This window comes from Phocoena phocoena, chromosome 19, assembly GCF_963924675.1.
Source record: "Phocoena phocoena chromosome 19, mPhoPho1.1, whole genome shotgun sequence".
NCBI classification, from domain to species: Eukaryota; Metazoa; Chordata; class Mammalia; order Artiodactyla; family Phocoenidae; genus Phocoena; species Phocoena phocoena.
This window is the reverse complement of record NC_089237.1, coordinates 49,940,433-49,958,111: the sequence shown is the minus strand read 5'-3', so window position 1 is coordinate 49,958,111 and position 17,679 is coordinate 49,940,433. Positions and strand designations below refer to the sequence as shown.

The window sequence follows — 17,679 nt, the reverse complement described above, 5'->3', positions numbered from 1 at the left end:
TTAAATAAAAGCATTTATTCAGTCATTATAAAACAAGTATAAAAAGTGATGAACAACCACACCAAAGTTCATCCTTTAAAATGCCTCTTTATAAATTAGATAACGCTACCTGTTGGTTTTACAATGAGCTTAGGCCTTCACTTGTGTTAATCTCAGGTGTGAATCTGTTCCTGGTGGTGTCAGAAGTTTACATGATTTCGGATATCGTTAATTTGCTTCACCATTTCTCTTATGTGCTCACCCCTGTAAAATCATAAAGTTACTCACTCTGGGTAATACAACAAATGAATAAACCATTAATATTGATTCGTAAGACCTCAGTAATACTGAAGTATCTTAGAAGTGCTCTGCTAGAATTAACGGCTTAAGGTTTCAGATGGATAGTAACGGTAATTCGTTTAAGGCTAGAGGTAGCAAATATAGTAGTGGAACTGCTGGAAATATTTTTGAACATATTCACTGGGGAATACCTTGACCACACAGCAAAATTATAAAGAAAGACATCCTTTTTATAACCTTCTCAACTTTTAAGTCCTTATCTATCAGCATCATACACTTCCTGTCCTGGTAATTACTTGACACGCAAATGTCAAGTGGTCTTATCTGGGCAAAGAAAGGTTGATTTTGGCATTTTGCAAAGGAAAAACTACCTCACACTAACAGCTGAGTGGTACTTACTCCTCCTTCAGGATGGACTGAATGCATTTTCGCTGGTAGGCGCTGAGAGTAATGGTGGGCTTCTGAGGACTTAGTACCTTTTCCATCTTTCGTTGTTGATAGTCTTTTTTCATAGTAACCTGGAGTATCAAACAGAACACAGACACTTTAGCTATGATTTGCTATACATTTTCATAGTATCTATTTGTCTGTTCTTTTTACATTTTATAAAATTATTTTCTGTAGAAGGAACACTTTAAAAAGTGGTAGCCACCTTGTGTCCGTTCCTACCTGTTTGATGGCATTGCCCAAATGTCGAAGTTGATCAGGTATCAGCTGTAATTCTTTCTTCATGTCTCTCTCACTGTCAGAGAGAACTGGGAGCTGAGAGTGAAAACTGTGAAGTACTTTTTTCATCCTGTGGAAGAGGTAAGCAAACATCTCAGCTTCAGATCTCAGCTCCCTAGGAGGAACACAGTCCTAACTAAAGCTCCTCATTTAGGAATCTGGTGTCTGTGAAGGAGGCCTCCGCAGGATGGGTTTGGGGAAAGCATCACTGCACTGTCTTCCGTAGAACACACCTCAGAGGGGTATCTAGCACCCGAGAACTTAATAACACTAGTAGTACCTGACCTGAGTAGGGAACTGAATGTTATACAGTTACACAGCCCACTGACCTGGTCATGATATCTTCTTGTTTTTCCTTGGCTTCCTCATATTTGTCAGCTAAGCGCTCGGCCACTTCCCGCAGACTTTTCCTAATGGCATAAAAAGCAAGCGTCTCTAGGAGTGCACCTTGATGGTGAAGCCAGCTAATGTGGTTCAGTATCTTAGGGTGAGACACAGTTCCAGTCTAGCTGAACTATTTTTTTCCTCCCTTGTCTTGGCACTTACCTTTCCTCTCGACAATAATTGAGATCTTCTAGTTGTTTCTTTTTTTGGTCACTTAACAATTTGACCCTTCAAGAACAAAAAGAAATTTAATCAAAAGCCAGGTCTACGCCATTATACAGTGTCAGCTCCAGCCAAGGACTGATTGGTATGTGAACAGAGGCCATCCTACCTCCGCTGAATCTCCTCCTTTGCCAGGTCCTGTTTAAGAATGTACTGTTCTCTGAACACCTGGGTGGCTCTGCTGATGAGCTGAAGGCATTCTTCGGGAGGAGGAGCCGTATCTTTTTCAGATGATCTTAAAAACAAAAAAAAGTTTCTGTCATTACTTTGCTCAGCTGGGTAAAACAACTGAAGACAGACTCACGTCTTTTTACACTTCCTGTTTATCTTTCTCAAATGCTTCCGTATCTGTGTATTCTCTCTCTATTCTCACTAGCTGATTAAATATGCCCTGTGTTTCTTCCAACTCCAACATAGTAAAAAGTATATGAAAAGAAATAGCTGAAGAGTAATTATAAAACAGAGAAGGGAGCCAGTTTTTAAAACTGATACGCCCTAAATTACATACTTCAAAAATGCTGGATTTGCAACACTACGTTGCAGAATGCTTCTAATATGTTTTTCAAAGGAATCCGGGGTTTCAGCCAGAATACGGAGGGGAGACTCTGCCACTTCAACATCCTCTCGGGTACAAAGCAGGGGAGGAGACACTGGATGGACTGTGCTTCTGCAAAATAAAAGAAAAATAAAATTTACCATGGAGTTACTTGCTGTAAGTATAGGAAAACCTAAATCACACTTATCCAGAATTCTGAGGATATAAGAAACTATGAAGTGTTACAAATACTCTCAATGTTAATTTCAGAAAGCCTGAAAGATTGCAAACTTTAACAGCATGGCCAATGACTTACTTTGCAATGATTCAAATCTGGGAGTTTGTTAATAACATTACTTTATAGACAACTTGTATTTCAGAGAGTTGGCGGAAACATGATTTGAAGGTATCTAGGTAACTAATATTTAGAAGTTTTTTTTGCCTTTGGGATTCATGTTTTTATTCTGAAGTATCCTAGTATGACTAGGTCTTATTTTACTAAAGGTAGGGTAGGATTTTAAAAACATGCTGAGGCAACAGGCAAAAAGGCAGTTTTTTGTAGTGATTTTATTACTTTTGTTCAGTCTTGCTAGTTTTTAGTCTCTTGTAGTATAAATATCACAAAATTGATAGTGAATTATTTTCTTTTCCAAATGATGTCACTTCTCAAAGAGTATGGAAATCCTTCTAAGGACAGTAAATTAATGCCAGTGTTTTGAACTATGTCAATATCTAGAAGCACATGCCTTCAAATGACACCAAGAGACTGGGGGGAAAGGGGTCTAGTGTTCCAGTACTCCAGTGGCTTGTTAGACACTCCTATTCCTGCATTTATAAAACTCAGAATGACCTTCCAGAGCTGTTGAAAATGGTACTTATAGCTTAATATGGGTTCCTTAAGGGGAACAAAGGTTATGAGTTCAGCTATATACCACCTTTCTTCCAGAGTCTACATATTCTGTGATGTCCCTATGAGGCTGGCAGAGATGGAGAAACTGGACTTTGAAGTCAGAAAGCCTGGTCTTTGCAGCCCAGTTCTATGTGTTTCCTGTGACGCTGGCCAATGTACATAACCTCTCTGTCCCTGATCCCTCCTCTACAAAATGAGGATAACGGTGCTGTCCTTAGCGCAGGGTTGCTCTGATTGCCGGAGGCTTACTTCTGAGCCTGGCACATAAAAGTTTAAAATCATTAAATCAGGGACCTCCCTGGCAGTCCAGTGGTTAAGACTCTGCGCTCCCACTGCAGGGGGCGAGGGTTCGATCCCTGGTCCGGGAGCTAAGATCCCGCATGCCATGTGGCGTGGTTAAAAAAAGAAAAAGAAAAAGAAAAATTAAATCTAACATGAATGGTGGAGTTCAGTATCTTAGTATTCTTTCCACACTTGGGTCAAGTTCTTAACTCTCCGCTAGCTAAAGGAGATGCCAGAAATTATGCCTTAAATAAATCCTTCCAGAGATGGCAGGAGCAACAGAAATAACCCTCCCTCCAACCCTCAAGTCAGAAGCCAAAGCATAAATCTTCAGTCCGGTTACTAAGGACATCTTCCCAGCTTAGATTTTTCAGAATTAACAAGAGCTGCGTGGGAATACAAAGGGGGACGTACAGTAAAGGCCTTATGAGGCATTCGTAGTTACTGGTGATGCAGATCATCGTAGGCCCCAGAATGTCAGGGACAATCCAGAATCCTCGGATTGGAGCTGGCTGCCTAAAAAAAACACACAGCCATAGTTAAACTACAAAATAGCAAAAAGCAGTGGATCCAAAAGCAACGATATGGCTGAGGTTTGTGGCCTTCTCAGGGCTGGGTCGACAGTTGGGTGGGACATGGTATCAGTGCAGTAACCTCAGAGGTGGTGACTTGGAAACCTGTATTACTTACAGCTCTGATGGGTTTGAATCAAGCTGTCACTCAGCAGCCAGACGTCGCCTGACTTACGGGAACCCACAGCCTCACGGTGCTCACTGTAATCTCAGCAGTTAGCACGATACGATGAAGCCAACTCTTTACGTCTCTGTCTCTTTCTCCCAACTCGCACATAAGCTCCAGCTACCCCTGCATGCCTAGCCGAGCGCCCAACCCAGATTAGGTGCTCAGAAACTGTTGACTGAATAGTGTCCTTCTCACCTTAAAAATCCAGTGCAGGCCAGCATCTATGTCACAGGACTTAATCTACTGTGCACAGCACGCAGCTCCCTCTCAGTCTTGGTCTACTTCACTGAAGAAAGTGAAAACTGGACCTCAGACAGGAACTGTCTTTCCTGCCAACACGCTCACCCCACCCCCACGGCTCACTTCTGCCCCAGACTGTCGACGCCATCTCCTCTCGTGTCTTCTGAGATTTGCTCCGTCAGCTCTGCAATCACAAAATCTCCCTACTGTCCATTTACCCTCAGCTTATAAACAACCTGACATCTCTTCCATTCAAAACATTCTGCACTGTAGTTTCAAGCTCTCCTTAACCTATTGCCTCTTCCTTTCCCTTTAGAGCCAGCAGTCTTTCAGCAGTAGCCTGCAGTATTATTTCTCCTTCCACATCTCTCATTTGCCTTTTTTGCAGGGGAGGGGAATGGTGGTGAGGGAGTCTGGGAGGTTAGAAAAAATTTTTCTTCTGCATTTCTAGCGTGAAATCTACATACAGAAGAGTGCATACAGACACTCTATCCAGGCCACGAATCCAGGCCACTATCCAGGCCACGAATGACAGCACTACGGGGGCCTGAGACCTCCCGTATGAACCTCCTGATCACAACCTTCCACTTGATTTTTAGGATACTCATGTTTTCGTTTTGCTCCATGGCTTTCCTATCTATGTATGTATTCATTCCTAAGCAGTACAGTTTTACCTGTTTTTGAAATATACTATATATATGTATATATTATAAATGAGATTTTATTATCTATTTTCCTCGTTCACTTTTCACCTGTGCTATTCGCTCCCACCCACAAAAGCGTTTCTCCGTGGTTCTCGATGAACCCCCATGTTGCCAAATCTGGACACTTGAGCGCTCTTCACTGCTCTGCTGTACTTATTTGATGCTGCTCCCCCTGCCTCCTCTCTGAAACAGCCCCCTCCCTGGCACCCTTCCCCCGGGTTCTCCTTCAGTCTCTCTGGCCGCCTTTTACTTGTTTCCTGCCTGGGCTGGGCTCCTCGCCCTCCACTCACTGCTTGTAAGAAAGTGTTACTCAAGACTCTGTACTCAGGTGTCCTCTACTCTAGGCCCTTTCCTGGGGAACCTTCATGCTGATAATTCCCACATCCATACCGTCCTAGCCCAGACCTACGTGTCCAACTGCCTACGGGCTCCTCCACTTGGATGTCCTTTGGAACAGAAGACTCCAAGTGCCCCCATTAACCCATCTTGAGTCTTCCCACATCCACTTTCTCCTACGTCCAATTTTTCTGAAGGGTACCGCATCTACCGTTATCCCAGGTAGAAACCTGGGAGTCACTCTAGATGTTTCCCTTTTTTCTATTAATCAAATATTTACTGAGTATCTACTAGGCACCCTGTCAGACACTGAGTGTACAGACATAAGGCGATGGTATAAAGTATGAAACAGACAGACATGGTCTCTGCCTTCGTGAAACATTTATATTCTAGTAGTGGTGACAGACATTAAACAAACAAAAATATCAATTTAAGTATGTGCTACAAAGAAAAAGAATAATAGGAGAACCCAAAGGGGTTCTGGGAAATCAAGGGGGCCCTTTATGAACTGACATTAAGATCAGAAAAGAATCAGCAAGTGAAGACTGACAGGGGTTATGACTGGGGATATACCTCCCAGACAGAGGACACAAAACGTGGAATGGCTGTGGGCAGAGGAGAGCTTCTGATGCACAGATACTCTTGGGGTGAAGTATCATGTCTGCATGGGAGTGTAATATACATATATACCTGAATTACTGAAACAACTATTGTTATCTGTGTTTAGAAGGGAGAGAAAGTCCTTACCTGCATGGCAATGGCTTCGTACAAAGAATGTGTTCTACAAAGCATTTCTGTTCTGTAGCTAGTTCCTGTAAACTGTCCTTATCTTCTTCATCTACAAAAGAACACATATATAAGTTAAATAACAAAAGTCTCCAAATTAAAATGCTGACGATATTAGTTAAATGCGGTTAAGTTCTTGTCTCAGACCATTGCTTCTTAAAGGCTATGCCTCTCTGACATAGAAATCTCCTTTCCGCAGGGGTCTAGATTTCTGCCTCAAGAAGGAAAGTGGATTTTCCTTGGTCAGAAATGCAGAAACGTTTCATTCAGGAGAACAGTCCCAGAAATCATTCCCTTCCATTCTCTTCCTCACCCACACCAATTTTACTTTTATAACAGCTTTTTGAAACGTAATTCACAATAGCACACAGCTCAACCATTTAAACTGTACCATTCAGTGGGTTTTTAGTATATTAAAAGAATTGAACCATCACCACAAAAAATTTAGAATATTTTCGTTACCCAAAAAGAAACCCCCATGATACCCATTGGCAATCGCTCCCTAGTTTCTGCCAATTGCCCCAGACCTATGCAACAACCACTAGTCTACTTTCTGTCTCTGTGGACTTGCCTATTCTGGATACTTTATATAAATGGAATCACACAACATGTAGTTATCTGTGACTGGCTTCTTTCACTTAGCATGATGTTTTCAAGATTCATCCATGTTGGAGCAGTTACCAGTACCTCCTCTTTCTGTTGTTGAATAATATTCCATTGTATGGCCATACCACATTTTATTTATCTAATCATCAGTTGATGGACACTTAGCTATTTGGCTATTATGAATAATGCTGCTATGAACATTCGTTTAGAAATTTTATCCAAGTATGAACATGTTTTCATTTCTCTTGGGTATATACTCTGGAGTAGAACTGCTGGGTCATATGGTAACTCTATGTTTAATCATTTGAGGAACTGCCAGACTGTTTTCCCAAAGTGGCTGGACCATTTTACATTTCCATAAGCAGTGCATGAGTGTCCCTATTTTTTTCCAACACTTGTAATTGTCTTTTTAAATACTAGCCATTTTAGTGGGTGTGAAGTGGTATCTTGTGGTTTTGTGGTATCTCATTTCCATGACTGAACATGTTTTCATGTGCTTATTAGTTATTTGTATATGATCAATGGAACAATGTCTATTAAAATCCTTTGTCTGTTTAAAACATTGGGTTATCCTTTTATTATTGAGTTCTAAGAATTCTTTATATACTCTAGACACAAGTCCATTATCAGATACATGATTTGGAAATATTTACTCCCATTCTGTGGGTTGTCTTTAGTGTTTCCTTCTAAGCGTTCTATAGTTTTAGTTCTTATATTTTAGTCTTTGATCAATTTTGAGTTCATTTTTTGTGTATGGTGTGAGGTATAGTCCAATTTCTTTCTTTTGCATGTAGATGTACACTTGTCCCAGCACCATTTGTTGCAAAGAGTATTCTTTCCCCCATTTAACTGTTCCGGCACCCTTGTTGAAACCAACTTACTGTAAATGTAAAGGTATATTTCTGGACTCTCAATTCTATTCATTGACCTATATGTGTATCCTGATGCCAATATCACGCTGTCCTGATTACAATAACTTTGTAAGTTTTGAAGCTGGGAAGTGTGGGTCCTCCAACTTTGTTCCTGTTTCTCAAGACTGTTTTCGCTATTCTAGATCATTTGCAATTCCATATGAATTTTAGGATCAACTTGTCAATTTCTGCAAAGAAGCCAGCTAGGATACTGATAGGAATTACACTGAATTTATATATCAATCTGGGGAGTATTGCCATCTAACAATATTAAGTTTTCTGATCCATGGGATCAGATGTTTTTGATCTTCCTGTTTATCTTTCTCAAAGATCACATGGGATGTTTTTCATTTATTTAGGGTCTTATTTCTTTAAACGTTTAATAGTTTTTTTTTTAATTACTTAATTAATCAATTGGCCACCCCATGCAGCATGCAGGATCTTAGTTCCCGAACCAGGGATCGAACCCGTGCCCCCTGCAGTGGAAGCACACAGTCCTAACCACTGGACTGCCATGGCACGGAATTCCCTGTTTTGTAGTTTTAAGAGTGTGTTTTGCATTTCTTTTGTTAAATTCATTCCTAAGTATTTTATTCATTTTAATGCTATTGTAAATGGAATAGTTTTCTTAATTTCTTTTTAGATTGTTCACTGCTAGTGCACCGAAATAGACCTGATACGTGTTTACTGACCTTGTATCCTGCAACCTCTCTGAACTCATTTATTAGTTTAAATAGTTTTTCAATGGGCCCCTATAATTAACTGTGTAAAAGATCGTGTCATTGGAGAATATAGTTTTACTTCTTCCTTTCTCATCTGGATACGTTTTATTTTCTTTCCTTGGCTAATTTCCCTGTCTAGAACCCCCATTATAATGTTGAATAGAAGTAGCTAGAGCAGACATCCTTTTGTTCCTGATCTTAAGGGGAAAGTGTGGAAGGCAGAACTTGTATAACAATTAAATCAGACATTTAGCTGAAGACATTTCTAAGCAAAGTGTTGAACATGTGGTCTGATTTCTTCTTGCTGATTACAGTATAATGTGAGGAAAATATAATTGAGGGAAGAACTGTTAAACAAAATGGAACAAGGACTTGATGATCTAGGAAATTCTCAGCCTGTGTGGATGGCAAAAGATGCTAAAATTAAGAGTCACCTTCCGGAAACATGTTTTAGAGAAAAAGCCACTGGTGTGACTGTTCAGTCTTTTGCTAATACCTCAGAAAGATCAAAAGTTCAGAATATTCAGTCACACAAAAGGCCCTTTGACAAGATTAAGAGCATGACTTAGATCCTTCAGGTCTCAGCAGAAGCCAAAAACAGAGGTGTGATTATATAGGGAAGATAGTGGATGAAACTCTGCTATAGTGACTCCTCATGATATACACAGGAGACCCAAACAGTTCCTGAGAATTTTATACCCACAGAAATACCACTGGCTTGAACTGAAAGGGTCAGAGGATGAGAGAAGGCTCTTCCACCCTCAAAATTCTATAGGCAGAAAACAGGCTAATAAAACTACTCAACTACAAACAAATACAATCTTTCCTGAAAAATGAAAGATTACTCAGAGGGCAGAGCTACAAGCCCAGAGGATTATCCCCAGGCCTTAAAACACAGTGGAATTTAGATTTTTAAATTTCTTGGAACCTATGGTTCCTTTTTCCATTCCATTTTCTCCCCTTTTGAACTAGAGTATCTGTAAGTGATACCTATGCCTGCCCCACATTGTGTTCTGGGAGCAGACAACTGTTTTCTAGTTTCATAGGTCCACAGATAGAGAGTAATCTTGCCCCAGGGTAGATTATACTTAGAGTCTAACTATAATTGATTTAAATGATTTAGATGATGACATTGCAGTACTTTTTTTTTTTGCGGTACGCGGGCCCCTCACTGCTGCGGCCTCTCCCGTTGCGGAGCACAGGCTCCGGATGCGCAGGCTCAGCGGCCATGGCTCACGGGCCCAGCCACTCCACGGCATGTGGGATCCCCCCCGGACCGGGGCACGAACCCGTGTCCCCTGCATCGGCAGGTGGACTCTCAACCACTGCGCCACGAGGGAAGCCCTACATTGCAGTACTTTTGAGCTCAGGGCTTTTAGATGAGATTATGAACTTTGTGTGGCTATAGGGACAATGTATTTTGTCAGATGTGAATGTTTAGGGGACCCAGGTGGAATGGAGTAGGCAAAACGATGGACTCCCCAAAGATGTCTGTGTTTTAATCCCTAGAACCAGGATAATATGCTAGACTACATGGTAAAGGGGAATAACGATTGCAGATGGAATTAAAGTTGTCTATCAGGGCTTCCCTGGTGGCCCAATGGTTAAGAATCTGCCTGCCAATGCACGGGACACAGGTTCGAGTCCTGGTCCAGGAAGATCCCACATGCTGCAGAGCAACTAAGCCTGTGCGCCACAACTAATGAGCCTGCGCTCTAGAGCCTGCGAGCCACAGCTACTGAGCCTGCGTGCCGCAACCACTGAGGCCTGCGCGCCTAGAGCCTGTGCTCCGCAATAAGAGAAGCCACCGCAATGAGAAGCTCGCACACCGCAACAAAGAGTAGCCCCCACTTGCCACAACTAGAGAAAGCCCGTGCGCAGCAGTGAGACCCAACACAGCCAAAAATAAATTAATTATTAAATAAATTTTTTAAAAGTTGTCTATCAGATGTCTTTGAAATAGGAAGATTAGCCTGGATTATCTGGGTGGGCCCAGTGTTATCACAAATTTCCTTAAAAGTGAAAGAGGAGAGGGGCTTCCCTGGCGGTCCAGTGGGTAAGACTCAATGCTCCCAATGCAGGGGGCCTGGGTTTGATCCCTGGTCGGGGAACTAGATCCCGCATGCATGCCGCAACTGAGAGTTCGCATGCCGCAACTAAGAAGTCCGCATGCTGCAACTAAAGATCCCACATGCCACAAGGAAGATTCCACGTGCCTGCAACTAAGACCCGGCATAGCCAAAATAAATAAATATTTAAAAAAAAAAAAGCGAAAGAGGAAAGCAGAAAAGAAAGTCAGGGTTATACAAGGTGAGAAAGATTCAACTTTGTCCCACATAGCTGGCTTTGAAGATGGAGGAAGGGGACTAGAAGCAAAGGAAGGCAGAAGCTGGAAAAGGCTAGGAAATGGATTTTCCCTTAGAGCCTCCAGAAAGGAACACTGCTTTGTCTAGTGCGATCATTCTAGAACTTCAAACCTACAGAACTATAAGATAATAGATTTGTGGTGTTTAAAGACACTAAGTTTGTAGTAATTTACTACAGCTGCAATATTCTAGTACAGAAAGCACTTGATCTTTTTCTGTTAAGTGTAGTATTAGCTGTGGGTTTTTCATAGATACCCTTTTTCAGTCTGAGGAAGTTCTTTTTTAGTGTTTTTAACATGAAAGGCTGTTGGATTTTCCTAAATGCTTTTTCTGTATCTGTTGAGATGATCATATAGTTTTTGTCCTTTATTCTATTTTTTTTTTGTTGGGGGGGGGTGGGGGTGGGGATGGCCCTGCCGTGCGGCTTGCAGGATCTTAGTTCCCGGCCCAGGGATTGAGAACCCGGGCCCCGGCAGTGAAAGCGCTGAGCCCTAACCACTGGACTGCCAGGGAACTCCCCTTTGTTCTGTTGATGTGGTATAATATTGATATATCAATTGATTTCTCAATGTTAAAGCAATCTCGCACCCCTCGGATAAATCCCACTTAGTGGTGGTGTATAATCCTTTTTATATGTTGCTGGGTTTGGTTTGCTAGTATTCTGTTGAGGATTTTTTACGTCCATTTTCATAAGAGATATTTGTCTCTAGTTTTCCTGTCTTGGATGTCCTTGTCTGGTTTTGGTATTGTGGTAATACTATCTTCATAGAGTGATCAGGGAAGTGTTTTGTATTTTTTGTAAGAGTTTATGAAGAATTGGTACTAATGCTTCAAATATGAAGCCATGTTGTTCTGAACTTTTCTTTTTGGGTAGTTTTTGATTACTGATTCAATCTCTTTACTTGTTATATATATGTCTATTCAAATTTTCTATTTGTTTTTGAGTCAGTTTTGGTAATTTGTGTCTTTCTAGGAATCTGTCCATTGCATCTGCATTATCTAACTGGCATACAGTTGTTCCTGACATTCCCTTATCATCTTTTATTCTTGGTATATCTTGTATTTCTGTAAGGTCAGCAGGAACATCCCCACTTTCATTTCTAATTAATTTGAGTCTTTTTTATTTCTTGGTCAGTTTACCTATAGGTTTGTCAATTTTGTTAATCTTTTCAAAGAACTATCTTTTGGTATCATTTATTTTCTCTATAATTTTTCTGTTCCAAACTACTTTTTGATAGAATCTGTGAAACATACTGAAAAGTGAAAAACTCACCTGATCCAAGAAATCTGTGAAGTTTATGAATCCAAGTTAGCCCAACACTATGTACACCAGCTTCATGAGTACAGTGGTATCTTGAGGGACACTTGGGATCTGCAAATGGAATCATTAATGATCTAAAGGAAGCCATTAGAAAACAGAGTTCACCTGAGCAGGCCGCAGACATATCTGTTGATGGAAGTGATGCAAGGTCTACAGGACCTTCATACTGTGGCGCTATGTCAGGGGTTTGGGAATTTAAAAATCTGACTTCAGTTTCCAAATACATTTTAAAAGTATAATTAACAAACACAATTCAAATACGTTATTTTCTAAATATTAATACAGAGTTCACCAAACATTAACACCTGCTGTCAGGTAACTCACTTACGCCTTTCTGTCCACCTCTGTGCATTTATTTACAGTTCTTCAAAATAAAATGGTGAGTAAGAAAGGCTGTAGTTCTGTAGGAAGCCTATGCTTGCACGCATCTACTTACATGAAACTGCTGAAGCTACTGCACTCCTACAGCACAGGTACTAGAAAGACTTCAGCACAGCTGCTTAGTGAACAGTCCTGTCATAGATGGTAAGTCAGGTGTGAAATGTGAAGTTTTACTTGTCTTGATAATGTTGACTTACAGATAGTTGTTTAAGTTTTAGATAGAATTTTTGTATTTATATTTATACCAAGAATTATGAGCAGTTGTTACATAATTTTAATGAAAATTTCTGTATTTCCATGGAGTCCTAGTTATCAGTAAGACTATTGTGAAACTAAAAGGTGAACTCTTGAATACTTAATTTATAAATATTTATCTCTGTGACTCACGATTTTTAAAACATTAAACAACCAAAACAAAATACAGAAATAATGTCTATACTAAAGCTGATTTAAGATGGCAACTGTCATCCATAAGCCCCTAAACCAAATTTTTCTTTCATCTAACAGCCTCTCTTACTGCTGACTTTATAGTAAGTAAATGTTGTAAAGTGAATGTTATAGTATTTTCATCTGTTTTATATGTTGGGGTTCTGCATAACACCTCGGAAAATAGCATTATGCTATAAAAAGTTAAAAAAAACAAACTCCTGGCAATCTCCATGGTAATCATCTCTCTGGACAATAAAGTACTAAACAGTTTCTTTTCATTTGCCCACACCTGAGACTTAATTTAAGGCTCAAATCATCTCATTAGGTCTCCCAGTGTTTAAAATGGCTTTTCAAAATGTGTCTGTGGTGCTGAAGTCAACAGAAAAACCTTAATATTGGGATGTGACAGAAATCTGTTATGAAAAAGGCAACATTAGTAACTGAAGTAGGAAATTTGCTAGACACCCCTGACAAGTTATATGGTAGCCATTCACTTATGTCATTAAAAATCTGGGTATGTTTCAGGTATTGTAATATGCCTTAAGTATAAATATGAATCAGTCAAAAATTTATTAGTTTCACAAATGAAAATGTTATCTCTTATTCAAAGAATCAAGATAAAAAAGCCTACAATTAAGATTTCCCAAAAACATGTATCTTTATAAGGAAACCAATTAGTTTATGTCACTTTACCTCACTAGGTCTCAATTTCCTCATATATAAAGCAGAGTTCTGAGACTTAATATTTAGACTATATCTGTCCAAACCCTGTTCAATTAGACGTGCCCAATGAATCCTCTTTGCTGGTTTATTATATAAGGACTACTATGCCCTTAAATGTTTTGACTACACTTTAGTACAGAGTTGAAGCCATTATTACCAAACCCAGGCAAACTGGCTAATAGGACTGTAGGCAGATTAAGTCAGGCTGCTACAAGATTGAACTCCCTTTCTCTGGACTGGAGAGACCAAAACTATGAAAGGTACACCCAATTATTCCAGACTGAGTGAGCTTTTGTTTACTCACAGGGAGGAAGACTAGATCCTAGAAGAGACTGAGAAACTGTTGAGGGGCAAATAGGATTATAGGATTTTTATGTCAGAAGGGACCTTAGAGATCATCTGATGTTATCCCTATTATCTTTATGTGAGAAGTTGAATAAATGTCCGATACTACAGAGCCTATTAATGTTAGAGCTATAACGAAAACCTAAGACACTCCAGACTCCTAGTTACAAACTCCTTCCACTGAGCCATGCTGAGTCAGGACAACACACAGAACACATTCTTTGATAGTCTCAGCAGTTTATCCAAGAGCTCCCTAGATGAACAGATATAAGTTGCCAGAAGGATCTGGTGCCAACCCAGGTAAGTTAAAGCAAAAGGAAAAAAGAAAAAAAGGAAATATTCAAATGGGCCTGGGTATAACAATATGTTCTAAAATGAAGAAAGATATTTTAAAGAGATACCTTAATACCAGTATAATTTTATTTTTAAAGTTATTTTAAAAGTTTACATACATTTAAGAATTTGAATCATGAAATCTCCTTTTGATTGGACCAGGAAAAAGTCACTATTATAAATCTGAGTGGATCCAGACTGAAGACCACTATCCTAAAACTTGGGGAATTTGCTTAGTCTTTCTTGGACCTACAGTGCAATGTTGTAACTGAAAGGCCAAAAGAACCCAGTCAACGTTTTAAAGGCTGGAACTACAGAAAAAATAAATTACACAGGAATACCCTGTGATAATCTTAGTACAAATATAATGAAATAAAAGAACTAATTTTAATGAAAACTTTACCTCTGTGAAGTTTGATTGGACAAGAAAAGTCAGAATCAAAGGGCTCGTCCTCTCCGGATGCCAGTTTCAGGGCAAGCTCCAACTCCACACACTCGAACACATACAGAGAAGGAATGAGGTCTGCCCTGGAATCCCAGGACTTCTCTGACTGAAAACAAAGCACTATAATTTTAGTGTTTCCTGCTGCTTTGGAGATATGCACAACTAAAAACAGGCAGAAAGTTGAATCAAACGGCGCTTTCAAACTCTTAATTCCACCCTCGATTCCAGCAGTGCCTTGTTATTCTTAAAAGCGAAAAAAAGGCCTCTCTTCTTTTAGGAGATTGTAAATAAACAAGTTTAGAGAAGAGCCAATTCAGTGATTCAAAGGTTCTTTATACCTATCACCAAAGGTGGCAATATAGAGTTCAGAAAGAAATATATAGGTCGCTGGACCAAGTAACCTGGGTGCATTTTAACTTCCTTCCATTTAAGTTTTTAAAGTGGGCTTCAATTACTTTTAAGTGTTAAGTAAGTTTTCAAAATACACATAAGTGCCAAACAGAAACTATAAAATTCCTCATATACGAAACATTCATACTGGTCCAGGAACTATCCCTGGTGTTGGAGATACAAATATGCCCACAGCAGCCCGACTTACTGTTTGGTCATCTTCTTCTTCCCCTTCCAGCACAACACAGTGATACAGCATTCCTGATTCAGTAGCAATCACCAAGATGTTGGGGACACATGGTAAGCAGAGTACAGCACAAGCATCATAGCCATAGTTATCTTCAGCTGCAGGATGCATGGGCAGTGGGCCTAACAGCTTTCCCACACTCCCAGGGCTAAAGAAAGAGTGAAAACATACTTGGGAAATGTTGATAGCAGACAACCATGCTCATCACTTAAAACCTTTTTTTGACTTTTCTTTCCCCAGCTATCATACACTAATTCAAAATATAGTGTATTCCCAATGTCTCCACTTTTTCATTTTCCCACTCAATTTCCACCTCTTTGGTACTTCTCAACTGGACATAATTTTGCCCCCAAGGGGACACTGGCATGTGTCTGACGACATTTTTGGTTGCCACCACTGCGAGGAGGGGGAGAGACCACTGGTGTCTAGAGGCCAGAGATGCTGCTAAACACTGCCCCAGAGGGCAGTCCCCTACAACAAAGAATGATTCGGCTCAAAATGTCAATAGTGCAGTTTGAAAGATCCTGCCCTAAATTTACTGTGGTTTATGCCTTCACCACTCCAGTAGAAGCTACTCTCTGGCAAAGGTCACCATTGAGATTCTAGTTGCTAAATGCAAAAAAGGCCCTTATCTCGAGCTGGTGCAGCATTTATAACTGGTTAACAATGATTGCTTTGTAATACCCTTAACATCTGTACATTCTTTCTCCTAGTTTTCTCTTCCTACCTCTCTGAACACACCTTTCTAATACCCTTTCCTAATTTCTGTCTCTTAAATATTTGCACTCTCCCGGATTCCATTGTAAACCCTCTTCTCTTTTCAAAATACACACTTATATAAGAGCATATCAGGACTTCCCTGGTGGCACAGTGGTTAAGAATCCACTTGCCAATGCAGGGGGCACGGGTTGGAGCCCTGGTCCAGGAAGATCCCACATGCCACAGAGCAAGTAACTAAGCCCATGCGCCACAACTACTGAGCCTGCGCTCTAGAGCCCGTGAGCCACAATTACTGAGGCCACGCGCCACAACTACTGAAGCCCGCGTGCCTAGAGCCCATGCTCTGCAACAAGAGAAGCCACTGCAATGAGAAGCCCGCGCACCACAACGAAGAGTAGCCCCTGCTCGCCACAACTAGAGAAAGCCCATGCACAGCAATGAAGACCCAACACACCCAAAAATAAATAAGTAAATAAATTTATTTTTTTAAAAAAGAGCCTATTAACTATACCTGGTTTTAACCATTACCTGTATTCTGATGACTCCCAAAACTTTTATTCTGAAGTGCAGCTTATCTTCAGACCCACTATTTAATTGGATTAGACAAATACACTTACTGAGTGCTAGATAACACCCCCAAGGAAGTAATGGTTTAGCTGGGGAAGCAGACATTTAACTAGAATTACTATAACATCTGTAACAATGCAAGGATTTACAGGGTACAAAGCAACACTGAAAGGTACAAAGCAAGTGAGATATGTAAGAAAGGTATCAAAAATAAGTAAGATCGGGCTTCCCTGGTGGCGCAGTGGTTGGGAGTCCGCCTGCCAATGCACGGGACGCGGGTTCATGCCCCGGTCCGGGAGGATCCCACATGCCGCAGAGAGGCTGGGCCTGTGAGCCATGGCCGCTGGGCCTGCGCGTCCGGAGCCTGTGCTCCGCAACGGGAGAGGCCACAGCAGTGAGAGGCCCACGTACAAAAAAAGAAAAAAAAAAAAAAAAAAAAAAAGATCAATGGGAACAGCATATTCTGGGAAGGGATGGTGAGCATTCCAAGCTAGGGAGGAGCATATATCCAGTCCTGGAGGAATGAAAGGCGAGGAATTAATAGGAAGGAAACTTGGCTTGGTATGATGGGAGGCGAAGTGCAAAGTCTAAGGCAACAGAACAGTAGCTGGGCTGGCTTATGAAGCAGACAGTCTCGTATGCCATGTTAACGTGCTCAGAGTCTCTCCGCTGGGTGACAGTGTGTCACTAGAGGTTTAAATCAAGAGTGACAGAGTTTCACTTTACTGAGATTAATCAGATGGTAGTGAGGAGGATAACAAAGAGGGGACCAAAACGGGATTCAAGGCAACTAGTTAGAGAAGAATGATCCAGGCAGAAGATGATGGGGTCTGAAGCAAGGACAGGGGAATAGAGAGATGGGTATATACATTCAAGACATTTTCATGGTAAAATCAGTAGAATTTTGGGACCAGACTGGATTTAAGAGGATGTAGAAGATGACTTTCAGGTTGTGGGCTAAGGTTACTAGGTAGATAATGTGGGCAAATAAGGGCCAAGTAGTCTGGGGAGGAAGGGTAAGGGAGGGT

General features: G+C 40.7%; 1 protein-coding gene across 1 annotated transcript in view; it reads right to left on the bottom strand.

The window, feature by feature from the left end:
* Nucleotides 1-3: 3 nt before the first annotated feature.
* Nucleotides 4-17,679, bottom strand: part of NUP88 (nucleoporin 88) — a 29,764-nt gene continuing 12,088 nt past the window's right edge. Inside the window, exons 6-17 of the mRNA XM_065896806.1 lie at nucleotides 15,326-15,512; nucleotides 14,686-14,833; nucleotides 12,024-12,122; nucleotides 6,107-6,197; nucleotides 3,753-3,854; nucleotides 2,120-2,278; nucleotides 1,721-1,846; nucleotides 1,552-1,617; nucleotides 1,335-1,415; nucleotides 949-1,075; nucleotides 679-797; nucleotides 4-243 (exon numbers count right to left, since the gene is read on the bottom strand). Coding sequence (XP_065752878.1) covers nucleotides 180-243; nucleotides 679-797; nucleotides 949-1,075; nucleotides 1,335-1,415; nucleotides 1,552-1,617; nucleotides 1,721-1,846; nucleotides 2,120-2,278; nucleotides 3,753-3,854; nucleotides 6,107-6,197; nucleotides 12,024-12,122; nucleotides 14,686-14,833; nucleotides 15,326-15,512 — 1,369 coding nt within the window. The 3' untranslated portion in view covers nucleotides 4-179. The remainder of the gene's footprint in view (nucleotides 244-678; nucleotides 798-948; nucleotides 1,076-1,334; nucleotides 1,416-1,551; nucleotides 1,618-1,720; nucleotides 1,847-2,119; nucleotides 2,279-3,752; nucleotides 3,855-6,106; nucleotides 6,198-12,023; nucleotides 12,123-14,685; nucleotides 14,834-15,325; nucleotides 15,513-17,679) is intronic.